The sequence below is a fragment of the Cavia porcellus genome, unplaced genomic scaffold (genome assembly GCF_034190915.1).
Source record: "Cavia porcellus strain 051 isolate PalLab524CR breed Dunkin Hartley unplaced genomic scaffold, mCavPor4.1 scaffold_19, whole genome shotgun sequence".
NCBI classification, from domain to species: domain Eukaryota; kingdom Metazoa; phylum Chordata; class Mammalia; order Rodentia; family Caviidae; genus Cavia; species Cavia porcellus.
In genome coordinates this window covers 64,395,553-64,421,418 of record NW_026947502.1, presented here as the reverse complement: position 1 = coordinate 64,421,418, position 25,866 = coordinate 64,395,553, and the positions used below count along the sequence as shown (strand labels likewise).

General features: G+C 53.9%; 2 protein-coding genes across 6 annotated transcripts in view; one reads left to right on the top strand and one right to left on the bottom strand.

Annotated features, from left to right (window-relative positions):
• The window catches only part of Iqank1 (IQ motif and ankyrin repeat containing 1), a 25,087-nt gene extending 9,722 nt beyond the window's left edge, over positions 1-15,365 (bottom strand). For all 4 annotated transcript variants that reach the window (XM_063231201.1, XM_063231203.1, XM_063231204.1 and 1 more), the window contains exons 1-6: positions 15,280-15,365; positions 11,950-12,039; positions 1,638-1,771; positions 1,299-1,463; positions 1,024-1,215; positions 814-939 (exon numbers count right to left, since the gene is read on the bottom strand). In XM_063231201.1, coding sequence (XP_063087271.1) covers positions 814-939; positions 1,024-1,215; positions 1,299-1,463; positions 1,638-1,771; positions 11,950-12,039; positions 15,280-15,364 — 792 coding nt within the window. In that variant the 5' untranslated portion in view covers position 15,365. The remainder of the gene's footprint in view (positions 1-813; positions 940-1,023; positions 1,216-1,298; positions 1,464-1,637; positions 1,772-11,949; positions 12,040-15,279) is intronic.
• On the top strand, positions 13,906-25,866 carry Fam83h (family with sequence similarity 83 member H). 2 transcript variants are annotated; one of them, XM_063231198.1, is made up of 5 exons: positions 13,906-14,078; positions 20,153-20,614; positions 21,691-21,855; positions 21,925-22,049; positions 22,223-25,866. In XM_063231198.1, exons 1-5 carry the CDS (start codon positions 13,929-13,931, stop codon positions 25,029-25,031), a joined length of 3,711 nt encoding a protein of 1,236 aa, XP_063087268.1. In that variant the 5' UTR covers positions 13,906-13,928; the 3' UTR covers positions 25,032-25,866. The 2 variants fall into 2 exon arrangements, with proteins under 2 accessions (XP_063087268.1, XP_063087269.1); XM_063231199.1 differs by lacking the exon at positions 13,906-14,078 and adding an exon at positions 16,854-17,293.

Genomic DNA, 25,866 nt, shown 5'->3' with positions numbered 1-25,866 from the left:
CTAAGAAGTCATCACTATGTCCTAGGCCCCAAAGATTTTTGTCTTATGGGTTCACTGAAAAGTTACACAGTTTACATTTTACATCACAATCTCTAGTCCATTTTGAGTTAGTTTTAAATCAGGTGTGGGGTTCTGATCAAGGCTTACTTCTTGGCCTGTGGTCACAGTGGCTCTCATAGCCCAGGCTGAGACAGCCATCCTTTCTGACGTCTGATTCCCCCTGCACCTCCTCCCTCTCCATAGCCCCCAATTACCTGTCCCCTGACTGCTCACCAGCACCAGCTGCCTTAGGTCCTCTCCTCAGCACCCCTGGATGCCCACCCACACCCCATGCCTCATAGAACCCACTACCATCAACACAGGCAGCCATTGGGCCGACCAAGTCAGTAATTGAAGCCCAGAGCAGTGCCCACAGAAGATCAGCCGCGGGTGGGATCCAGGGCCCCAGATTGGACAAAGCCTCTGGCACCCTGCATTCGTAAGTGTGGAAACAAGATCTGCCAGCAGGCTGAGTCCACCCCATATCCATGCAGGTCTCGCCATAAGAGAATAAGTCTGGAGAGCAGGTGAGCCTAAAGGGGCAAACTGAGTTGAACTGAAGGAAAGGAAGGTAGAGGCATTCTGACCTGGCAGAGTGAGTCCAGCTGACACACACCTGCTTCGCTCCAGGGATGGGAGCAGCGCCGCGGGGCGGAGAACCGAGAAGAGAGTTCAGGGCCCGCCCCTGGACCCCTGGCCGCCCCTACCCCCAGCTCCTAGCGACTTCTGGACACTGACGCGGCAAGCTGCTGCCCACGCCGGCCCGACCCACACCTGCGCAGGAGTGTTCCCGTCGTCCGCGTACACGCGCGGGTCTGCTCCGAGCTTCAGAAGCACCTGTACGGCTTCCAGATGGCCCCCAAAGGCGGCCCGGTACAGCGGCGTCCGACCGAAGGCGCCCTGCGGAGCGGCTCTCTGAGTGAGACCGCGGCCGCAGGGAGCAGCTTCCCGCGGCCCTCGAGCTCACCCGCCCGCAGCACCCACCTTGCTGTTGGGGCTGGCGCCGAGCTCGGCCAGCAGCCGGATGGCCTGGGGCTGCCCACCCGCGGCCGCCTCGGACAGCGGCGTATTCCCGTGGCTGTCCTCGCACTCCACCATGGCCACGAGCCGCTGCAGTCTGCGCGCCCGGCCCGCCTCGTCTTGGCCCACGCCATCGCGGGTCAGCAGCTGCTCCACCTGCGCCACGCGCGGGCTCCAGTCCCGCCTCGCCCGGTCCCGCCCCGGTCGGCCCCCGAGACCCACCCACGCCGCGCTCAGACCTCGTCCAGGACCGCTCTGATCTCCGCCAAGTCCCCGTCGAAGGCCGCATCCAGGAGGCGGCGGCGGCGCTGCAGCTCCTCCAGCCGCTCGCGCTGCGCCGCCTCCTCCTCCTCGCGCCGCCTCCGGGCCGCTTCCTGCTCCTGGCGCACCGAGGCCAGGTAAGCCTGCGAGGTGTGGCCAGAGGGCACTGTCCGCGGCGACGGGCTTAACGTCCGTCCGCAGCCCGAGGTCATGGTCTCCCCATCCCGCCCAGAAATGGTGGCCCCAGCGTCCTGAGCTTCCATTCCTTCCCTGATTCAGACTTTCCCCTCCTCAGGCCCTGTGGCTCCGCTGCTCACCTCCCTCTGCAGCTTCTCCATCTGCTCCAGGTATTCCTGGCGCTTCCGTTGACGGAGAGCCAGCTCCCTCCTTGCCAGGTGCTGCCGGAAGGCACACTGGATGACAGTGGCTGCTTGGTCCTCTAAACTTGGCCCTGGGGTGGGGAGAGGACCCATATGGACCCCAGTACTCCCCTCCAATCCGCCATCCCCTCAGTTGCCGGGGCCCAGCCAAGCCAGGTGAGCCTGCCACTCCTGGTTAACCTCGTGGTGGGCCCTGCAAATCCTCTGAGAACACTTAAAATCCGTAAGTTGATCCTCGAGCCAAAATAATTCACAAACAGAGACCAAAGAAGGAGGTTCTAGGGGTGGAAACCAAGGAAAGAGAAAAGATCTAGGGCTTGATAGGAAGACCGTGAACGATGGAAATCTCCACTAACTGCACAGTTTGAGAAGACAGACACAGGGCTGGGGATTTAGTTTAGCTTCTTCCTGCCAAATGCAAAGTCTTGAGTTCAATTCCTGGCGCGCGTACACACACACACACACACACACACACACACACACACACACACGCACACACACAAGAAAAATAAAAATGAAAAGGCAGACACTTGAAAAATTGGAAGGAAACCAAATAGTAAAGGCTAAAACCGAGGTAGAGTTTGTATTAACTTTCCTCTTAGGGACATAATATCCAATGCCCACAGTTTACAGAAGAGATTTAATTTGGCTCATGGTCTTGGGGGATTCAGTCCATGGTCAGCTGGTTCAAGGCAGGAACATCATGGCAGAAGGGGGTGACAGAAAAAAAGGGGGTGGCAGAACAAAGCTGCTTAATTCATGTTGGCCAGGAAGCAGAGATGGGGAACAGTGCCAGAGAGAAAGGTCAGTACATAATACCAGATATAGTACCTAAGGTCCCACCTCCATGACCACACAGACAACAACTTGATTGTGCTTTACTCATCTGCTAGGCAATTCTTAATTCAGTGAAGATGATGTATCAGGATTAAAGGTCACAGTTCAGAAGTGTCAAATGCCAACTATAACTCAGATTTATGTTAAGGCTCAAGAAAAGGAGATAGCACCACCCCCTTTTTTTTGTCTTTTTCCTTTGTATCCGTACCAGGGATCGAACTCACGACTGCCTGCTTATAAGGCAGGCTCTTATGCCGCTGAGCTAAATCCCCAGTCCCACCACTCCCATTTTTAAAAGGTCTGAGCAGGTCAAAGTGGGATCTGGTTGATTCTTTTACTGGACGGAATGACATGACTCTCCCACAAAGCCTGTTAGCCTAAGTACCTATAATGAATGAGAGGAATCTCCACAAAAATGAAGGCTGTGGGCCTGGGATTTAGCTCAGTGGCTTAAGCGCCTGCCTGGCAAGCATGAAATCTGAGTTTGATCCCTGGTACCAAAAAAAAATGAAGGCTGTATCTGTTGGCAGATGAAATTGATGAGTGACAGACAGAGCCAAAAGAGGGCAGGAGAAGGAAAAATTTCCCACAGAGAGAAGGGGCACAGGAAAGGATAGTCCAAGGAACTCCTTGGGGACACAGAAATGAACCCAGTTTCAGGGAAGGGGACTTCCCAGGACCAGGAGGAAAATGGAACCTAGCGTGGATATGACAGGGTCCCATTCTTCCCTTTTCCAAAAGAGGGTGTCCACTGCGGCCCTGTTCCACACAGTCATTTGGAGTCCTTGGAACCACAAAGCCTGTCAGAGTGATAAAGCAATTGATCACATCAATAGCTGAGAAAAATTACATGGTTCTCTTTATAGAAATAGAAAAGGCAGTTAGCAAATATCAACATTTTTTAATTTTTAAAAGACTTCAGGGCCAGGGATATAGCTCAGCATGGCAAGCACATGATCCTGAGTCTGATTCCTGGTACCTTTTTTTTTTTTTTTTTTTTTTTTGGTACTGGGGATTGAACTCACAACCAGGCAGGCACTTAAGCCACTGAGCTAAATCCCCAGCGCCCCCCCACTCCCGTACCATTTTTTTTTTAAAAGAAAGTCTTCAGAAACCAAGAATAAAAGGGACCTTGCTTAATTTGATAAACCGAAATCCTTGGCAAACCTGATACTTACTGGTGAAAAGTTAAAGTGGTGTTTTTAGAATTAGTAATGAGGGAAGAATGTTCATTAGTACTGTGGGCTTGTTATTCATTATGCCTATTTCTTTTGAATAATATTTTTGCAAGTCTAGCCAATGTAATAAAAAGAATGAATGAGGAAGAAGAAGAGGGTGAGGAGGAAGAAAAAAAAACAACCAAAGTAGTCTTTATCTGGAAATCATAATTAAGCACATAAAAATCTAAAAGAGTCATTGTGGTGCATTCCTGTAATCCCAGCATTGGGAAGGTGAGGCAGGATTACCTCAGCTTTGAGGATAAACTGGATGACACAGGCAGACTCTGCCTAAAATGGAGGAGGGGGGAAATGTGCTTATAAATTATTAGATTTAATAAGCAAGCCTACTAAGCTTTCTGAATATAACCTCACAAATGAGTTGTATAGCTCTATAAAGCAACAACTTTTTTTTTGTCCTACAGAGCTAGGGATTAAGTCTTAGGACAAAGGGAACAATCTAGGGCTTCCATTGGGCCCTACTCCAGGCCAGAGGCTGGGACATCTGTGTGGGGAGAGGCCTGTATGAAGCCAACAGTTCCTGGACCTCGAGCCCCCACCTGGCCCAGCCCCCAGACATTCATGCCAGGAGATGTCCTGGTTGCTCACTGTTCTCCGCTCTTCTCTTAGAGCCCTGAAGGCCATCTCTAGATCCTCCCACGGACAACATCTGAGCTGGAAAGTGCCACAGAGCAGGACACGAGGCCTGCCTTCCATGGAGGCCACAGAGGGAAATGATGAAGTCCCCTTGACAACGCAGGGGGAGTAAATAAATCCCTGTACAGTGAATTTTGGCCAGGAGGACACTGGAAGCAGGCTCTACAGTTCATCTCTGCCCTCACTGACCAGCCCTTTTCCCAGGGATGCTGCACAGGTCACATGCAGAGCTGCCTCGGCCTCTCCACCTCTCCTGCCTCCCTCACCGGATCCCAGTCAGGAACTGCCATTGAGGCCTTCAAGGCTTTAGGATATCAGTGACATTTCTGGGCCCCCAGTGACCGGGTGCATACTAACATATCCTCTGCTAGAGGAAAGACAAGTAAGTCACCATGGCTTTTGCTATCCCATTCTAATCAAGGCCTACTACATCCTGGGAAGTTCCCTGATCCCTCCTTCTGGGAAGAGACACAGTGAAGCCCGATTTACAGCTGTTCTGTGTGACATGCTAGAGCTTTAATCTTTGGTCAGGAGTGCCCTGAGCCTTGAACCTTGCATTTTGTTGTCTACTTTTTTCCCTCAGAGGTCTGGAAAAGAATGCATTGGCCTCTGTGATGACTCATCTCGATTGTCAACTTAGTAAAGCACTCTGCTGGGTGTCTGGGTGGCCATGATCTTGGAGACTGCATCTGATCCTGGCATAAAACCCAAAAGTCACAGAATAAAAGCCTGCTGAATTTGAAAAATTGATATGGGCAGGTGCAGTGGCACAGCTACTTAGAACACTGAGCTAAGGAAAATGCTCGAGTCCAGGAGTTTAAGACCAGCCTGAACAACATGGCAAGGCAATATCTCAAAAAAAGAAAAACAAAATGAAATATAAATCAAGCTAGGAATGGTGGGCATGACCTCAGCACTAGTGAGACTGAGGCAGGAGGACATGAGTTCAAGGCTAGCCTGGAGTACGTAGTGAGACCCTATCATTAAAAAAAAGAAAAAAAGTTGTAAATATGTGGTATCTACAAAACATTTATTCTGAAACCAAAGACATAAACAGGTTGGACGGAAAGAAGCAAGCAGTAGTGGAAAGAAGGATGGAGTAGCTGTGCTATTATCAAACAAAATATACTTTAAATCAAAAAAATTGGCCAGAGACAGAAGACATTATATAGCCACAAAAGATTCAGTACTATAAGAATATATACCAACAACCAGGTGTGGTGGCACATGCCTATAATCCCAGCACTTGGAAAGCTGAGGCAGGAGGACTGCCTTGAGTTTGAAACCAAAGAGTTCACAAAGAGAGTACAAGGCCAGCCTGAACTATAGTGAGACGCTGTCTTTAAAACAAAACAATCCACCAAGAAGCTAATTTGGTCTTCCCATGAGCCAGCAGCAGCCATGCAGGACCAGGAAAAGAAACAAGAAGCCAGTCTGCCCTTCCTGTGAGCCAGCTGGCATGTGGGCTGGGAAACAAGAACTCCCCACCCCCAATCCATAAGCAACCAGCTGATTCAGAGGATCACAGGCTGAGTTGATAGCAACTGAGGTACAAAAAGGACTTAATTCTTGAATTGTTTGATTGACTTTGCAGGCCTAAAGCTGATAGTCTGAGCATCTAGTAGAGGGTAACAATATGCAATATAGCAACTATGGAGGATTTCCTTCTGTCTGGCTTTTGGAGTCCAATAAAATTCTAACAAAATTGGTGGAAGATATAAACAGTTCTCCAGTAACATCTGGAGATTATAATCCTCCCTCAGCACAGACAGAACAAGCAGATAAGAGATATATGAAGAAACAGAGGAATTAACACAATAAAGCCACCAGCCTTACTCATACAACACTCCTCACAGTGGCAGCACACAGCTTTCTCAAGTCCAAGAGGCACATTTCCTTTGATGAGCACAGATTAAGTTACAGTGATTTTTTTCAGTGCTAGAATCAGGTACATTAAGCATGCATTCTACTACTGAGTTACACCTCCAGTGAATTTTTAGAAAAAGCATATGAAGTATCTTCTTTGACCATCATGACCTGAAGTTAGAAATGAATAATGGAAGAAAAGCTGAAAAATTCACAACCAAATCATGAAAATTAAACAATACACCCCTAAACAAAGTACCGAAGAAAAAAAATCACAAGGGAAATTGGAAAATACATAGAGACAAATAAAAAAAAATGCATGCCAAAATTTATGGGGTGGAGCAAAAGCAGTGCTAAGAGGAGAATTACACAATTAAACAAAAAGACAACAAATGAACAACCTAACTTTACAATTTAGGGAACTAGAAAAATAAGACTGAACTAAACCAAGGGGGCTAGGGATATAGCTCAGTGGCACAAGAGCCTGCCTGGCAAATCTGAGGTTGTGAGTTCGATACCTGATACCCCCACCACACACAAAAAAATTGAACTAAACCCAAAGACAGAAGAAAGGAAATAGAGAAATGAAATAGAGATTAGAAAAAATTAAATCAAAAGACCATACTGGGGCTGGGGATTTAGCTCAGCGGCATAAGCGCCTGCCTTGCAAGCAGGCAGTCGTGAGTTCGATCCCTGGTACCGATAAAAACGAAAAAGACAAAAAAAAAAAAAAAAAAAAAAAAAGACCATACTTTGGAAAGATCATCAGAATTGACAATTTGGAAAAAAAAGAATTGACAATTTGTGTGTTTGAGTAATAACTCCAGTGGAGAAGTGTAACTCAACATCCAGAATGATCCGGCTCTCGGAATACAGGCGTGGAAACTATAGTAAACTGTGTATCCGAATTCCCCACAGGGGTGAGTGGAAGGCGATATGCGATTGTACCATGTCAGAATTGAAGGTTTCATAGCTTTGCCAAAATTGGATTATGTTCAAAGAACTGAAAAGTCTTTAATGAGATGGACAAAGAGAAGATACAAATTATTAACGACAGAAATAAAAGTGGGGATAGTACTACTGATTCCACAGAAATAGACTCTAATACACAGTACTATGAACAGTTGAGCACTAACAAATTTTATAACCTAAAAGACACGAAAAAATTCTTAGAAACACATTCTAATGATACTAAATCACCAAGAAATAAAAAATCTGAGTAGACCTGTAACTAGTAAGATGACTTCAGCAGTAAATCTCCCGACAAATAAATCCTAGATATGCACTCTTCCCTGGAGAATCCTATGTGTCATTTAAAGAAGCAATACCAATCCTTCTCAACCTTTCTAGTAAGTTGATGAGTAAGGAACATTTGCTAATTCATTCTTTTTTTTTTTTTAACTTTAACTTTTTATCGGTACCTGGGATCAAACTCACGACCACCTGCTTGCAAGGCAGGTGCTTATGCTACTAAGCTAAATCCCCAGTCCCTTGCTAATTCATTCTATGAGCCCAGCATTAGCTGAAGCCAGACAAAGACACCATAAGGAAAGTACAGACCAATAGAGATTCAGAAATCCTCAGCAAAATACTAGCAAACTGAGTTTGGCAGCATACTGACAGGATTATACACCATGGCCAAACAGGGTTTATTTCTGGAGTCCAAGGATGGCTCACTATATGAAAATAACCAGGGTGATATGTTATAGTAACTATATTAACAGAATGAGGGGGGACCCACATGAACATCTCAACTGATACAGAAAGATCTCCGACAAAAAATATAACAAAATGCTTCAACTTTTCATGACAGAAATATGCAACAGAAAGAAATTCAATCCAATAAAAGGCATTTGTGAAAACCCCACTGTGAACATCATAAAAGGCTGAAAATGTTTCCGTTAAGGTTAAGGAAAGAATGCCTGCTTTCATCTCTTCTACATAACACAGATCTGGAGGTCTCTGCCAGAGCAGATAAAGAAATAAAAGGTATCCAAATTGGAAAGGAAGAAGTAAAGCTGCCTCTATTTGCAGATGATATGGTTAATGGAAAACCTTAAATATATGCCCCCAAACCTGTTAGGACTAATAAGTGGATTCAGTCAAGTGGCAAGTGGCATGGTCCTGTGTATGCAGTGGAGGCCAGCAGGCAGTCATCTCCAGTGGGTCTGCAGGGCTTTGGGTCTGTCCCGTATATCAGGATACACAGACTTAGCTCCGCATAGGATACCCACATGGGTGCTCTGGCCAGGGAAGTAAGGATCATCGTGGAAGAGTCGGGGACAGCGTTGAAATTGCTTCCCTCCACCAAGAGGGTGATCCAGGTAGGAATAGTGTTTTCCTGGAGGAACTCCAGAGATTCCGGTCAACATCAAAGGCAAGGGAAGCAGGAGTGGGCTCCATTACATCTCCATAAATTCATCTGTCTGGCCTTTGCAAACACAAATTATCAATGGTGGAAGACAACGGATGACAGCAGTAGGACAGGTAAGGAATCAGCAAGCACGCCCCTGGCAACAGCAGCCTCCTCACTGGAGCCAACTGAAAGCCCCTGGAAGTTGGAGGCAGCAAATAGTTTGCTCTATTCCTCATCTCTGGGAAGAAGCAAATGCAGCTCACCTTCATGGGACAAAGACAGCTGTGTACCTTCACTCTCCTACGTGACGCGAAGCTTTCTCTCTGTGTTGTGATATAGGTCATAAAAACCAGGCAGACAGAACAGTGTCCCCCAAAGATGTCCATGTCCTGTTCTCTGCAGCTTCTAAACATGTTAGGGTTTGTGGCTGGTGGGGCTAAAGGCTGCAAATGAATTAATGTTGCTAATCAGCAGCCCTTAAGATAGGGAGGTGATCCTACATTATCGAGGTAGATCCACTGTCATCATAAGGTGGAAAAGCAGGAGAGGGAGGCAGAATAGGAGAGGCAGAGGGAGGAATTCAAAAAGGTACAGTTGCTGACTGAAGATCACAGAAGGGGCTCAAGCCAGGGGTGTGGATCTAGAAGCTAAAAAGGGAAGGAAAATAGACTGGCCCTTCAGGAAGGAGTACAAGAGTGCCACCACCTTCCTTGTGAGGTCCATGTTGGGCTTCTAAGTCACAGGACTGATCCCTAGCACATGTGTACTGTCCTAAGTTTGTGGCAACTATTACAGTACCATGAGAAGACAGGCCAGGAACTTTCATCACCCACACACCTGGTGGGCCAGGGAGAAGATTGTAGGGCTCCATGGGGCTGAAGCCACCCCAGTGTTCTATGGTGAGAGATAAATCACTGCACCTGGAGCCTCTCTCCAGCAGAAAGGTAACGTGACAGATGCATGCCACCCCCTTCCCATCCCCCATCTGGCATATTGCTCTGGCCACTCACTGAGAGGCCTGGTAGCTTTCCAGGACTTCTGAGGTGTTGGCTGAGGTCTGTGGGGCTAAAGGGAAGAAGGGTGCCCATGGGCTTGAATGGGCTTGGAAGTTTCAGAGCAAGGCATGTGGTCCATGCAGAAAAAGACAGCTTCTGGCAGGCTGCAGGTCCCCTTACAAGCTGGCTTGTGGCTCCAGGGACTCCTAACATCAGCAGGGTATGGGACAAAAGAGAATGGAAAGGGCATGAGGGGACAAATAAGGGCTGGAGTAAAGTATAGGCCCAATGTGTGGCCACCTTCTGCTCTGACATTGACACCTCCAGGGGACTGCATGGTGGAGGAAATGGACTCGGCTTGGCCTTAGCCAATCAATACGTTGACACCAACTTCAACTTGACTATCACCGGTTATAGCCCCTGTGCCAGAAGTTCCCAAGTGACAGCAGTGAAGGGTAGCCTGGGTGGACACTGTTGTTGGCATGAAGTTTGGCTTGAGTGGACACATGTGAAGAGCAAAGAGTGACTTGGGGCCTGGGGAAAAGTGTAGGATGGCCTTGTGGAGGAGGGATACCCAGAGAGGGTTACATGACAAACAGTGGATATCACAGCTGTCTTTTGGGTGTTGGCCAGTATCCTCCTTTTGAGGCCCACCTAAACCAGACACTGTCCCTGTTGAACCAACATTTATCAAGTCATCAGCCCTGGCTAGTGGCTCATCAGATAGTCAGAAAGCCAGAAAGAGCAGGTTTGCAGGCAGCAACAGGGAGGCGGAAAAAGCAAGCTCCCTATGGCCTTCTGGACAGCCCAGAGGTTGACAACAGTTTGTGTGATGGACTCTGGGTGACCCTTCTGCAAAGAAAGCTCAGTCAGCAAGTAGCCCACAGGACTGAGAGCTCCCCATACCCAGCCCCGAACCTGTATCTGGACAGCAGTTCCACTTGGCACTTTCTATGTCAAAAGGCCACTGCACTCTGTCTGAAATGGACATCCTCCAGGCTTATAGGTCCCTTCCTGCCAGTTTCACCTGCTGTCCAGCACCCTAGCAACTTTGCTCCTAAACTGGGACTCATCTTGCAGCCACAAGAGGTGGCCAGCAGGGCCAGGGCCAACAGTGGCTTTCTCCTGCAGATCTTGACGGGCACCTGGCTTTTATGAAGGCTGGGGAGGTCTACTTCCCAAAATGGAGCACGATGGGGACGTCTGACCCCCAATAGCAGGTCCCACCACTGGATGTTTCACAGGGTCAAGGTAAGGATTAGGCAGGATTTAGAGTGAGACACGGTAGTGCGATCTAGCCTGAGCACACCATCCTGGGACCAGCTTGGAATGTACTCCCTGCGCCCTCTCCAAGCCAATCTCTGGTACCAACACGGCTTCCCCACACATTCTGTCTGTTAAATGTCACAGGATCTCCTTCACTGTGCATTCCCCATAATCCAGCTCAGTCCACAAAGCATGTTCAATTATTGTAAAACAACCATCAGTACTTCACAGACCCTTCTGTGGCCAACCCTGTCCTCCAGACAAAGATTGGCCTCCTTAACCGCGGGCCTGGGAGGAGGGGATAGGTGACAGTGGTACTGGACAGGGAAAGGCAGTGCCCACTCCGTCCGAGAAGCTTGCAGCCTCTGGCTGCTGCAGGAACTTCAGTAAGGAGGCCAGCTGAGAGACTGTGCCAAGTAAGAACAGCTGGATCTGAAAGGTGAGAGGTGAGACCCAGAACCCAAGGGAGGGAGAGGGAGTAGAACCCCTTGAGCTGGTTGAGCCAGAGAGCTCAGGGAGCTGTCCTGGAATTTGGTTCAGATCTGCTGGTTCAGACACCCAGGCTGGGGCTTGGTGGCTACTGAATGTGAAATTGGGATACAAAGGGAGGTCTGAGCTGAAGATGTGCCTGGGAGGAAATAGAGTACACAGCTGGCAGGAGGTGGGAAGGCCAGTCCAGGACGTGTCCTGGAGCTCAGAGACTCCCCGTACCCACAGTAAGGTCTGCACTCTTCCCTGGCTGCCCACAGAGCTGGAGGAGGCCGCCCCTCCTACCCTAAGGTCACGAAAGGACAGGGTGTCTCCGACAGGTGGCGCAGCAACGTGAGAAAGTGAGAGGGGTAAGAGCCCACAGCTCCACCGCAGCTCCACCAGCGCCCGGAAGGGCCTCACGACTCAGGAGTGCCAGGCTGGCTCTGGCTGCATGTGCATCCTCCGTGTACAAGCTTACAAGCCTGTGCATCCACACAATTGCATAGATAGGCACCCAGTCACGCTCATCATGCGTATCTGGGGTTAGGGCCAGCCCTGTTACCATGAAGACACTCGGTGCTCACCTGCAGGAGCTTCTGGACACTCAGGGTTCACAGGGCCCCTTGCCTGCTGGCCAGTCTTCCTCTGCAGCGAGCCTTTCCCATCGGACTTCACTGAGGAAGGATGCAGTCAGGGCAGTTATGGTGTGAACTGCCCCCCAGGAGGAATTTATAGGACAGCATTTGTGGTACAGCAAGGGGGGGCTCCTATACACAGCCTTCTCACGGGGCAAGCACGAAACAACTTTAATGAGCAGGCAGGCAGCGTCCTCCAACAAATACCATCCTGCCCCTGATGACCCTGAGGACAGGCAGGTAGAACTGCCCCTGTACTTGGGACTCAGAGCTCAGACCTTGTGAGACCAAGGGTAGGCATGTTGCAGCCCCAGCTAGGATTATACTGGCTCCTCTTGCCTTGTCCTGTCGACTTTGACCCCCACCCAAACCAATGGTCCTCGGTCCTCCTGGCCCTCCCAGCTCTAGCCAGGATAGCATTCCCAGGGCAAGTGCTCTCCATCTGCTCGAAAGGCTTCTGGCCAAGGAGGTGTGCACTGGGTCGGGCTGGGCCAGGCAAACCAGTCCAGCCAGTGAGGGGCCCTGGGCTTGGATGTGAGTCAGCGGCCTGGGGCTGGGAATATGCTAGGGAGGAGGCCTGTTAGAGCCTCACCCTCCCAACAGGAAGCTGGGAAACCCAATGTTGAAGCTGGTCCTGGACCCTCACCCCCACCTGGAGAACTTGAAGGAAGGCCAGATGAGGGCTTCTTAGGTTTTGTTTCAATGGGAAAGTTGCTGGGTCCCAATCAGAATATCAGCCAGGGCCTCACCCCACATTCAGGAACAGGCTGCATTCTTTCTGCCCATCTCAGTCCTTAACATGCTGTCTGGGCCTTCAAAGGCCCAAAGCCTTCAATAGCCCACAACAGGTCAGAGACCACTGAGTGGCCCTTCTAGGAAGGGCAAGCTCAGGGACCCAGGGTGTCTGGGTATAGGCCTGAGAAATTGCTTAGGGTGGGCTGGGATCTTCGTGACCATCTTGCATCTGGGTCCTGAGGGTCAGGGTAGCCAGGATGCAGCTTCTGGCCAGGTAGGCAGTTTGAATTTCCCGCGAACAGGGATGGGACTGGGGAGGGAGGGCCCCTCAGTGCTGCCCAGGCAGGACCAGGCACGTTGGCCTACACCACAGTCTAGCGACTGAGAGCCGCCTCCAGTTTCCCTGTCTCCCTCCCAGTCTGGCCAGCAAGGCCTATGGCCTGTAAAGTCCTGCGCCCTGTGTCAGCAGGTTAGTCAGCCTTTTGGGCCTGGCTGAGCTGCCACGCTGCTGAGTCCCTATAAACTTCCCATCGAAATCTGGCCCAGCTGAGTGGAGCCTGAAAGGCCCACAGGCAGAGCCAGAGCCGAAGTGCTGCCGTGCAGCTGAGGGGCAGGGCAGGCTCCTGGGACGAAGGAGCAGAGGGCAATAGTAGTGGGGAGGGGGTGGCCCACTGTGGCCTCTTGGATGCCATCTGAACCAACCGACTGAGGTGCCAGTTGATGATCCAGGCCTGGGCGAACAGACATCTGGTGAAAGAGGTGCCGGGGCCAGGGCCATGTCTGGGAAACGTAGAGCTCGCAAACCTCGAGGCAGGAGGGCGGGCCGGGCCCAGCAGGAAGTGGGGCAACCCTGCCCTGAGGCCAGCCCTCCACCCCCTGCCACAGGGGGCCCGAGGGACCAGGTAGGGGTGGCCCAGATAGGGCACGTGATCAGCACCCAGCTGGCTCCCCAGGGACACCCCAGGACAGCCAGACCAGAGCAGCCAGTGCAGGCCGCTGCTTCAGGGTCTGAGCTGGTGCTGGCCCTCCCCCAGCACATGGAGGACTGTGGAGTCACAGGGCCAGCACTGACCCTGGGCCCTGAACTACTGAGGCTCCATGAAGTCCAGCTGTGCCTGGCCCAAGAGCAGCTGCTGCTGGAGGACCGAAGGCGGCAGGTCCAACTGCAGATGCAGCTATGGCAGGAGGAGCAAATGTGGTTACAGCAGCTACAGGAGGAGCAACTGTGGCTGCAGCAGCTACAGGAGGAGCAGGCCTGGGTACACATGGAGGGGCTGCAGCTGGCTATGGCCCTGGAGCAGCTCCGGAGCGAAGGTCTCGAGGCACTGCAGACCCAAGGCCAGGTAAGGCCTGGGAGGGATGGGAGGGGCTCGGGACAGCCCGTTGGCAAAGTGGACAGCAGGTCTACCCAAGCTATTCAAGGCTTGGTGGACAGAAGTTACTGAGGGAGGACTTTTATTTGGTGATAGATGTATCTCTACAGAGGACCCAGGCATCCTGGGGCCAGAGAGCAGGCAGTCAATGTGCAGACTGAGGCATGGGGGAGGGTCTGGATGTATACAATGGCACCAGTGGAACTGAGGGAAAACCCCACCCCCCAGTTCCTGGCCAGCTTCTTGTTCACTGCCCTGCCCCCTGTTTACGGTAGTGCAGGACCAGGCTTGAGATCATGGAGGCAGCACGCGGAGCTGTGCTCATTATCCTACTTCCTGGAGTGACAGCCTCAGACGCTGCTGGGGCTATTTTGGGCAACCAGGATCTAACCCTGGCTTGATGTTGAAGAGTCACCACTACCCCACTAGCTTCTGGGAACCTAGGAATTCTGGGTTCCAGGGCCTTGGGCCAGGCGCACCCCAAGCTGCAAGGGTATTTCTACTGGGCGGGGTGTCCTCTTAGCAAGAAAAGATCCCAGGCAGGCCATGATGGGATACAATGGATGCAAAAGGCCACAGAGATCCAACCTGGAAAGTGTTTGCAGCTATGACAGAAAACCAATGGGACTTACAGGACAGGAGTGACAGCTGCTGAAAGTGGATAGACATAGAGGAGGTCCCCTTCCTGACTGACCTTCAGCAGGACTCAGTCTAGGTGCACTGTCACCATCCGACCTGGAAGCAGCTATAGGAAGGTGGCCTGAGAGAGATACAGCAGGCAGAGAAATGGAGCAGAATCACAGTGGACCACATACAGTCTACCTGAGATTTCCTAACTTGGAATCAAGTCCTGCTCTTTCAAAATCACTTTTGGCCAGCATAGCTCCTTCCACTAGCTCTTGCTCTCTTCTCACTCCAGGGCTCTAAAGTCTCCATAGCTCCATGTTTCTTAATCTGCCCCCAAACCACAAGGCTCAGGCCAGGGGATGCAGCAGGTATCTGAGCCCTGGACCATCAGTCTGTTACATCCAAGTCAACAGAAATCCCCTGGAAACCACTCTTGGTGGAGGACAGGGGTGGCCATTCTCAGATGGTGAGTCCCAGGTAGCTGCAGAGAGTCTCCCAGGTCAATGTTTAGGTGGTGGTGTTCTGGAGGTTGGGGTACACTCACCAGTAGCAGCTTTTGGTTTGGACCCAGAGAGGGACACCTGCCTCTTCCCTGATGCAGCTCTGGTTCCCCCCATCTTGGTGTTCATTCTCCTGGAAGAGGGCAGGGGCAATAGAGAACAGCACTACACACCTGCGAGCTGGGTAGACAGTAAGAGTCCCCCAGGCACTTGCTAGCCAGCTGCCTGGTCCACTCATCTGCCCCCAGCAACTTTAATAGGAATGCATGACAAGACCATGTCCTACCACCACATGTTTAGTTTGTCCTTTAGGGCCCCAAAGTCTAATGTTCAGCATCCATCTTCCAGGCTACCAGCTGGACATCCAGGTTCTGAGCAGAACCATGTCTGAGCAGAACCATGCTGTGCAGTCTGTGTCTCTCACAATACTCTAGAGCCTGACCCCTCCTCCCACAGACCCTCTTATCCTGGCCTTGACAGGTGCTGTGGTCAGATCCTCGAAGCAACACCCTTTTCTCTAGTCCACCAGGCTCACCCAAAAGTTCATTTCCCCTGGGAGGACCCACACATAGGTTAAGGGTCTTCCCGATTGCTCCAGACACTCCCCACCTCCCCCACTGCACGGGAACCCCATACTATGTTAATTGCCTCAGAGCTGGTCTGACCCCACATCTGTAGGGTGTTGCTGAGTGGGGCCCAATTTAATGAAACTGGGAGTGATCCTGGAACTAGAACAAAAAGTGGTGGAGAGGGACAAGGTGACAGAAGTGACTGAAGGCGAGCTGACAGAAGGGACTCAAGGTAGGGTGTCCGGGAGTGAGTGCTTGGTGTGAGAGTGACAGGCAAGAGGAGGTGAGTTGGTGAGATGGCTGGGCACAAAGCAGATCCTAATGAGAAGTTGCCAGTGGAGGCCTGAGGGGAAATTAGGCAAACTGGGCACGCAGGGGCAACGAGGGCTTGTATTTACAAACTAGGGATGGTAGGTGTGGGGGTTGATGTGTGAGTGAATCTCTCTGTGTGGGGGTTGGTGTGTGCAGGGTCCAGGTGTGCTTTAGGTATTCATGTGGGGTCCCAACATGAGGAAAGTACCCTGTGCTTGTGTTCATGTTCACACATATGGGGGTCAATGAGCATGAAGTCGCCTCTTTATGTGTGGGTCCTCTTTGTGTGGACAGGCATGGTGGGTGCTGATGCTGAGCAGTGGCATGTGTGGGACTTGGTGTGCTTGTAGGAGTCTGTGAATAGGGAGGTTATGGGGTTAGGGCGCAGGGGGGTAAATTACCCCCAAGTTGCCTTGTGTGTAGGGTCATCTGCATGTTTGGGTATGCAGGTATAGGAAGGTCTGTGGGGAGCTCCCCGTGGGCCTATGCAGTCCCAAGTACTTGGAGTGGATTTGATTGGGGTAACTGCTGGAACAAGGCTGGGATGTGAGGCGTGTTTGAGGGGGTGCCGTGTATGTGCTTCGTCCCCAGGCCAAGCCCCACCGCGGTTTGGCACCGCCCTGGCAGCCTCACCTGCCTGCCTCACCTGCAGTGCCAACTCGCCCAGGCGAGAAGCCCCGCCCCTACGTCGGGCCAGCCGGTTGCCTAGGGATGCAGCCGGAACTTCCTAGTCACCTTGACTTCCGGGGCGAGGGTCAAGGGTCAGGCTTAGGGGCTTCTAGCCTTAGGTTCACGGATGGGGGTTAGGCGACTGGGAGCCCTTGAAATAGGGCCCTGGTGGTCTCGGGCCGTGCGGGCCAGGGTTCGGGGCGCGGGTTCAGGGGGCCGATGAAGCAGGGCGCGACCGGGGGTCGGGAGCACCCGGGTGCGGGCCGGGGTCCTGCGGCCTGGCGGGTGCAGGAATGCGGGCGCGGCGCGGGCGGGGTGCCCCGCCCAGGTGCTGCCCGGGCAGGCAGGAGACAGGAGCAGGCGGGGCAGGGGCGGGGGCGGGAACGTGAATCAGGCCGGGCGGGCGGGCCGCGCCGGGGAGTGGCTGCCGGACCGACCGGACCGCGAGGCCGCTGGGCGGCGGTCGGCTCCTGCTGCCCTTGTGCCGAGACCCCGCGCACCTGGCCAGGTAGGGCCCCCTCCCGGGCCCAGGCGGGGCTGGGCGCGGGCGCCAGAGGGGAGGACTAGGGCCCTTGAGCGGCCTCACGAGAGCTGGGTTTCACGACCCGGAGCGGGGCGGTGTAGTGTATATGGCCGCGTGTACTGGGCCAGGTTTGCGGGGTGCGGGCAGGGAGGGAAGTGAGGGGGGACCTCGACCTGTTTGCGACATCGGTCGGAAAAAAAGCCCAGGGAAATGGCCTGGGGCTCCAGTAGAGCCTGCCCAGTCCTGGCTCCCGCCCTTGCGGCCTATCTAGAGCCCGGGGAGGGTGCTCATCATGGCCCGGACCCTTCCCTAGGACCACCCTTCCTAGGCCTCTGGACTGGGGTGGCCAGGCCTACACCTGGATCCTTTGTGGAGGGTGAGAGGCCCTGGTCTCTTGATTCCTGTTCCTGGACTGGGGTGGGCAAATGGGGCGCCTGTCCTGGCAGCTGCTGACTTCCTAAGGTGCCCTAACGGTGGGGCCTGCCGCACCCCTCAAGCTGTAACTCATTGACTTCTGATCTGTGAGCCCCATCCCACCAAGTGCCAACTTCATTATTTCTAATCTTGCCCTGGTACTTGGCCAGGGTCACTCTGCTTTGTGTAGAAATCCCAAAACCTTCTCACAGGGTCTCCCTTTTTGGACACAGGAACCCCCCCTTCCTGCCTGGGTGGGGATCAGGTTCTTGAAATGGAGGTGCAGGCCATGTAGACTATCTGGCTTTAGGTCAGAGGTCAGTGGTAAAGGACTCCTGCTGACTCATTAGTCTTGGGGGCGAAAGGCCCCTGCTTCCCTCTGGCTGAGTCAGGTAGGCAAATGCAGGAAAGTAGGCTGTTGGGGTTCTTCATTGCTGACTGGGGAGTGGCCACTGCACTATCCATAGTCCAGGGAGTGTGTGCCCTTAAAAGGAAGAAGGCAAGGGATAAGGTCATTAGAGGTGGTAGATACTACTGGGAGGCCAGGTTGCTCATGGTGGCCCCTCAGGACTAGGACCCCCTCCTGACCAGTAGTGTCTGTGGAAAGGGTCTTCATGAAGAGCCACACACTGGATAATCTTCCATCCTCTGTTACACACAGCCTACACAGTATGGACTACCCTCTCCAGTGAAACTTCAGGGCCAGCAGTGTCCCTTCCAGTATCTTCGCCATGCTGGAGGTGCTCTCTCAAATAGCAGGATAGTATTCCAGGCCTGTCTGGCCAGATGCTGCCCCTAAACACCAGACCTAACTTTGGCCACTGGCTGACTGTGTGGCAATGGCCTATCCAGGTCGATAGGCCAGAGTTCACTCCAGGTGGGCTCCTGCTCCTACTACTGCCAGGGTAGCGCCCCTAACTCACATGTCCGGTGCAAAGGAGAGCATCTCTGTAGTCAGGTCAATGCCCTACAAAAGAAGTCAGGGCAGCTTTTCCAAGAACCAGCAAACAGGTAGCATCAAAGGCTGATGAGGAAGTGGTTACAGGGGAGAATCCTCCACTTTTCCACTTCTTGTCACATTCTATTTTCAGTGAGTGTGTCATCCCAGGGGCACCAGGTGGCACAGCTTCCTGGGCTGTACCCAGAAGGATCCTGAGCCCCAACATTCAAGTGTCTCCTTCCAACCTCAGTTCAGTCCAGGTTGCCAGCACCCAATCTTGTCAGCATCACCTAGGGCACACTCCTCCCTCTGGGCGGAACCAGTTCCCCAGCCAGGGCCAACATGTGGGAATCAGTGAGTTAGGCAGGACCAGAATCTTGCCCTTTCCCAAACCTGAGATAGAGGGAATGGAAGGAACAGTCCCTGGACACAGGCCAGGACCAGAAGTTCCCCATACTCAGTGGTCAATTTGATGGCTTCATAAGCAGCTAGCCTCCATGCAGGCCTACCTGTGAAGGGCACAAATGTGATGTTGGGGAGGCTAATGGCCCACTCTCTTCAAAAGTTTTAACTTAATCCTGAGTGCAGTGGGGGGAAGGCAGTAACTAGGGACTTGGAAAGGTTCCTCCTGCTAAAGGGCTAGGCTTTAGCCCTTTAGTCCTGGCAGGAACAGGACTCTGGATAAGTATTGGGAGCCAGGTCCTTTAGGGAAGGGCTGGCACCAAGGGGCTGTGGCCCAGAGAAGCTTTATCTAAGACCAGTGCCAAAAGAGAGGTGGAGGAACACAAGTGGGCTGGCACAGCATCTGGAGCTCAGAAGGCTGGGAGGTGAGGGGTTATAACGTGGAGAGCTAAGTCCTGAGCGTGGGGAGGAAGTGCACCGGGGCAGTAGGTGAGGCTGTGCCAAAAACTTGCTGTTGTGCTCTCACCTTGGATCAGGTGTGGTATCTTGCCAGTCTTCCCAGCTGTGCCGTGCACCACAGGAACACACTAGCGGGGGCATAATGACCTGCCCTGAGTCCCAGGCAGTGGGGCCGGCACCAACATGCAGTTGGCATGTCAGGGACAAAAAGACTAATGTCTTAACCAATATAATAATGAGTCCACCCAGGATTATGTTTGTCTGTGAACGAACAGTCAAAATATTTTAAATCTTTTTATAGCAAAAGAGCAAAAACATGTCTGGGACCATGAGTATCATAAAGTAACCCTGAATGAGGGGTGGAGGAGAATTAGAGGCCCCATCTGGAAGCGGGGGATTTTAGCACCCCACCTGGTGACAGTGGGGTCCCCAGACAGTGAGGCCAGAGGAAGGGAAACATGGCTAGGATCCCCATGACCTATCACGTACTGCAGATGGCCCCCAGGCCTGGGCTGAAGTCCAGCCCAGAGTCTCTGGCACCCCTTCCACAATAGGAATCCATGTGTGAGGGGAGGGGATAGGCCCTGATGTCCTGTCCCTAGTTAATGTCTCCCTGCTACCTTCTACAGACCCCCGCCCACAACATGGCTCGCCGTTCCCAGAGTTCCTCACAAGGGGACAATCCTCTGGCACCTGGATACCTGCCACCACACTATAAAGAATACTACCGCCTGGCAGTGGATGCCCTGATGGAGGGTGGCCGAGAGGCCTACAACCGTTTCCTGGCTTCTGAGGGGGCTCCTGACTTCCTGTCCCCTGAGGAACTAGAACACGTGTGCCGACATCTAACGCCCCCACAGCATGTTGCCCGTGAGCTCCCCGAAGGCAGCCCTCCTGATGTGGACATGGATGGCTCCTCCGGCACCTACTGGCCAGAGAACTCAGACCAGGCTGTGCCTGAGCTTGACCTGGGCTGGCCCCTGACCTTCGGCTTCCAGGGAACTGAGGTCACCACACTGGTGCAGCCACCGCCGCCTGACAGTCCCAGCATCAAGGATGAGGCTCGAAGGATGATCCGCTCTGCCCAGCAGGTGCACTGTTCTAGGCCTGGTGGGCAGAGGGGAAGGGCTATCCCTGGTAGAAGGAATGGGGGGATGGAGCAGCCCTGGCCAGACCTCTCCAGGCTTCAAGCAGAACCCTGAAGGCTCAAGTTACAACACAGGCTACCTGGGAGAAGTCTAGCACCAAGGGCTTCGTTAGTGCAGACTGCGGGCTCTGCCTGGGTTTCCTTACCCATGGTCATGACTGGTGCCCAGAAACTCAGGGGCCATGGGATATTGGGCTCTCGTAGCCTGCCTTTGTTGTTAAGAGAATTCTTTCTAGTCCTGCCCCATCCTCCAGTAGGTGACAAACTGGAAAGGCAGCCTGGTAAACCAAGGAAACTGCAGCTGCAGGTGCTAAAGACCCTTCCTCTGCCCCAACCCAGGCAGGCACCCCTTCTCAGGACAAAATGAGCCTGGGTCCAGGCAGCTCAGTCACCTGCAGGGCAAGGTCACCTTAACTTATCCCACTAGGTGAGACAGCCCTCTAATAGGGTGTAGATCGTGTGTCTGTGTGCAGTTCATATAGAGCCCACCAACTCGGTTGTTTTATTTTGTTTTTTTGACGTTGTTCTGGAATTGATTTTAGTTTTGGTTTTTTGTTTTGTTTTGTTTTGTCTTTCTGAGACAGGACTTTGCTATGTTGTTCAGGCTGGCCTTGAACTCACTTTGTAGCCCAGACTGACCTCAAACTTGCAGTAATCCTCCTGCCTCAGCTTCCTGAGTACTGTGATTATAGGCATGTGCTTCCATGCCTGACCTTGTTTCATTTTTGAGACAGGGTCTTGTTATGTTCAGGCTAGCCTTGAACTCCCAGGGATCCTCCTGCCTCAGTCTCCCGAGTGCCAGGATTACAGGCATTTGAAGGTCACTGACTTGACTGGCCAGCAGCCCCACATGCTCCCTGTCAGGCCACATCCTCCTGACCCACCTCTCTAGACGTGGCTGCTTTTCCCTGGGGTGGGTTAGTGACAGTGTTAGACAGTGTTTGCCAGGTCTGTGAGGCTAAGGGTGGAGACTGCAATGGGGACAGCCAGAATCTGCCCTCTCCCCTAAAATCCCCACAGGTGGTGGCTGTGGTGATGGATATGTTTACTGATGTGGACCTGCTCGGTGAAGTGCTAGAGGCTGCTGCACGCCGTGTCCCAGTCTACATCTTGCTGGATGAGATGAACGCACAGCACTTCATGGACATGGCTGACAAGTGCCGTGTCAACCTGCACCACGTGGATGTGAGTGAACCCCAGGTGGGAGGAGGGGAAAGGGCCTGAGCAAAGACCTGACTCCCCTTCCCACCCCAGTTCCTGCGTGTCCGAACTGTGGCCGGCCCCACATACTACTGCCGCACCGGGAAATCTTTCAAAGGCCATGTGAAGGAGAAGTTCCTGCTAGTCGACTGTGCTGTGGTGATGAGTGGGAGCTACAGGTGTGCTCAGCTGGGTGTCCCACTGCCCCAGCCCCTCCCCTTGAGATCATCCCTCCAGAACTCCTTTCCCGGTAGCCCCCAACACAATCCATGGGGCCAGGTCCTTACAGACCTGGGCTGTGGGCTCCACCCCCCCCCACCTTGCCTTGACTCTGACCCCTACCCACCCACAGCTTCATGTGGTCCTTCGAGAAGATCCACCGCAGCCTGGCACACGTGTTCCAGGGAGAACTGGTCTCCAGTTTCGATGAGGAGTTCCGCATCCTCTTTGCACAGTCTGAGCCATTGGTGCCCTCAGCAGGAGCTCTGGCCCGAATGGATGCCTATGCCCTGGCTCCTTACTCAGGTGCCGGGCCCCTAGTGGGTGTCCCTGGTGTTGGGGCACCGACTCCCTTTTCGTTTCCTAAGCGGGCACACCTGCTGTTCCCACCACCCCGGGAAGAAGGCCTGGGGTTCCCCTCTTTCCTAGACCCTGACCGCCACTTCCTCTCTGCCTTCCGCCGGGAGGAGATGCCACGGGGACCTGGGGGCATCCTGGAGCAGCACACAGGGCTGCGGCCCTTATCTCGGAGGTTGGACCCAGAGATCGGCCCCAGTGGAGAGCTCTCGGGCACTCGGGGCTTCTTTCAGGCAAGGCACCTGGAGATGGATGCCGTCAAACGACACAGCTACGCAGCAGTGGATGGTACAGGGGCTGTGGAGAACTTCGCGGCTGCGCGCCAGGTGTCCCGCCAGACATTCCTCAGCCACGGTGATGACTTTCGATTCCAGACCAGTCACTTCCACCGCGACCAGCTCTACCAGCAGCACTACCAGTGGGATCCGCAGCTCAATCCTACGCGCCCACAAGGCCTGTTCGAGAAGATCCGTGCTGGCCGCCCGGGCTTCCCTGACCATGACGACTTCACACTGGGTGCTGGACTCCGGTTCCCAGAGCTTGGCCCTGATGGGCACCAGCGGCTGGAATATGTGCCGTCCAGCGCATCCCGAGAGGTGCGCCAAGGCTCAGACCCCGTCTTTGGGCCGGGCCAGCGGGGTCTGGAACCTGGTGGTGCTCTGCACCCAAACCTGGGCCAGCGATTCCCCTGTCAGGCAGTGGTGAGGCAGGGCCCCGACCCTGCCATGGAGACAGAGCCTGAACGTAAGGGTGGGACAGAGGGGCGTGCAGGACTTCGGCACTGGCGCCTCGCCTCATACCTGAGTGGCTGCCACGGTGAAGACACAGGTGAGGAGGGGCTGTCCTTGCCCATGGAAGCCGAGGTCTATGAGGACGACGTGCTGGCTCCCACGGGCCGAGCACCTGCCGGAGACTTGCTGCCCTCAGCCTTCCGTGCCCCTACTGCCTTCCCGGCCAAGGGTCCTGTGCCAGGCCCAGGAAGCGGAGGTGGTGCAGAGCGCGAGGGTGTGGAGGAGGCTGGCTTGGCCAAGCAGGACTCCTTCCGCTCGCGCCTGAACCCCATCATCCAGCGCAGCTCAAGACTCCGATCATCGCTCATTTTTGCATCTCAGGCACAGGCGGAGGGCGTGGGCGGAGCTGCGGGGGGCACCACCGAGAAGGTGCAGCTGCTGCACAAGGAGCAGACTATCAGTGAGACACTGGGGCCCGGTGGAGAGGCGGTACGCTCCACCGCCTCAGCCAAAGTGGCCGAACTACTGGAGAAGTACAAGGGGCCAGCGCGCGACACTGGGGGCGCTGTCACCGTCTCCAGCCACAGCAAAGCCATGGTGTCCCAGACCTTGCAGGAAGAGGTAACGGCGCCAGGCGCAGGAGGGTGTGAGCGCCGCAGCCTGGAGAGCTGCCTGCTTGACCTGCGTGACTCCTTCGCTCAGCAGCTGCACCAGGAGGCGGAACGGCAGCCTGGAGCTGCCTCACTCACAGCCGCACAACTGCTCGACACTCTGGGTCGGAGTGGCGCCGACCGCCTTCCCTCTCGCTTTCTTTCTGCACAGGGCAGTTCCACCTCGCCACAAGGGCGGGACAGCCCTCCACCTGACGGGCCTGGAGCCCACCAGGTGCCTCATTCTGAGCCAAAAGGGAGCCCCACTTTGGCCTACCCAGAGCGGAAGGGGAGCCCTACACCTGGATTCCCCAATCGAAGAGGCAGCCCAACTACAGGATTTGTTGAGCAGAAGGGGAACCCCACATCATCCTACCCAGAGCATAAGGGAAGCCCTGTGCCTCCTGTGCCAGAACGCAGGAGCAGCCCGGGGCCACCTGTACCTGAGCGCAGGGGCAGTCTTACGCTGGCCCTGCCCGTGGAGTCTCCAAAGGCCACGCCTACAGAGGAGGTGGCAGTTGGCCCTATGGAGGTGCTGCGCAAGGGCTCCCTGCGCCTGAGGCAGCTGCTGAGCCCGAAGAGTGAGCGGCGCGGGGAGGGCGAGGGCAGCTTCCCAGTACTGCAGGAGAATGGGCAGCCTGAGAGTCCTCGGCGACCATCTTTGGGTCGAAGTGACAGCACGGAGGCTGCAGGAGATGAGCGTAACCCTAGGGCACGTATAGCCTCAGCCACAGCCAATGCCCTGTACAGTAGCAACCTTCGGGATGACACTAAGGCCATTCTGGAGCAGATTAGTGCCCACGGCCAGAAACACCGTGGGGTTCCTGTCCCAGGCCCAGTCCCAGTCCTGGACCCAACCCATAGTAGCCCTGAGCTGGGCCACCCTCCTGCTGCTGGAGGCCTGGCCCCAGACATGTCTGACAAGGACAAGTGCTCAGCCATCTTCCGCTCAGACAACCAGGGGCCGCAAGGCCGGCTGAGCCGCACGCTGCCTGCCAGTGCAGAAGAGCGTGACCGACTGCTTCGCCGCATGGAGAGCATGCGCAAGGAGAAGCGTGTCTACAGTCGCTTTGAGGTCTTCTGCAAAAAGGATGAGGCTGGCAGCCCAGGGGCAGGGGACAGTTTGGTGGAGGAAGACGCCAGGGACAGCAAGGTGGGGAAGTTCATGCCCAAGATCCTAAGCACATTCAAAGGCAAGAAGTGAGCTTCCTGGCTCTCCAGACCAGAGCACTATACTGCACACTGCCAGCCTGTTCCTGGAGCACCCAACAGGCAGGGAGCTCCTCATCCCTGTGTCTGAGTGATAGTCGCCAGGCCACTGTGCCAAAGCAGTCTGTGTGCTTCAGCCTTGGCCTTTTCTCCCCAGGGGCTCAACCCCTGGCTCCTGCAGCTCTCTTCTTTCTTGGGGACCCTCCACTCTCAGGGTTCCCTCCACCTCTCCTTGGCCCAAAACCCTCTTGGGGCCTTTGTTCACCTCAGGGATCCCTTCTGTGTGTGCCTTAGTCCCCTGTCTTTCAGGGGTCTCTATCCCTTGTGGCTCAGTTCTGTGATCTCACCCCATGCCTTTTGTCTCCTCAGGGTTTCCATTCTCAGGGTACCTGTCTCCTGAAAGCCTCCTGGATCCATCCAGTGGCTGCTATCTGCTGACAGCCGCATCTCCCTCCCCCTCCCCTTCCTTCCCACTCTTCTAGTTTCTTCTCTCACCTTCATTTCTGGGACTTGCTTGCTTTCCTGCTTGGACCCCATCTCCGTGAGGCCTCCTAGCACCTGTCTTGCCATGGGGAAGGCAGGCCAGGCACTTCTGAGAGAGGGCAGGGATCAGACTCCAAGGATGTTCCCCTTAGAATGACAGGGAAACTGGATAGGGCAGACTTATTTAAAGCAGGGACACAGGGGACCCCAGAAGACCTGCCCTTCCACCCAACAGCAGCTGCCTCAGCCAAGTATGCCCCCTCCTATAGCACAGCCTGGGTTGACACCTTGTAAGGCACAGGAGGGGAGCACTGGGCTTTGTAACGCAATAAAACGTCTAGACAGAA

What these genes read in the sequence shown, in the direction of transcription:
- Fam83h (XM_063231198.1), top strand. Translation starts at nt 13,929, where the DNA reads ATGTGGTTACAGCAGCTACAGGAGGAGCAACTGTGGCTGCAGCAGCTA. An exon ending in TGATCCGCTCTGCCCAGCAG is followed by an intron (nt 20,615 to 21,690) that starts GTGCACTGTTCT and finishes AAATCCCCACAG; the next exon opens with GTGGTGGCTGTGGTGATGGA. An exon ending in GTGATGAGTGGGAGCTACAG is followed by an intron (nt 22,050 to 22,222) that starts GTGTGCTCAGCT and finishes ACCCACCCACAG; the next exon opens with CTTCATGTGGTCCTTCGAGA.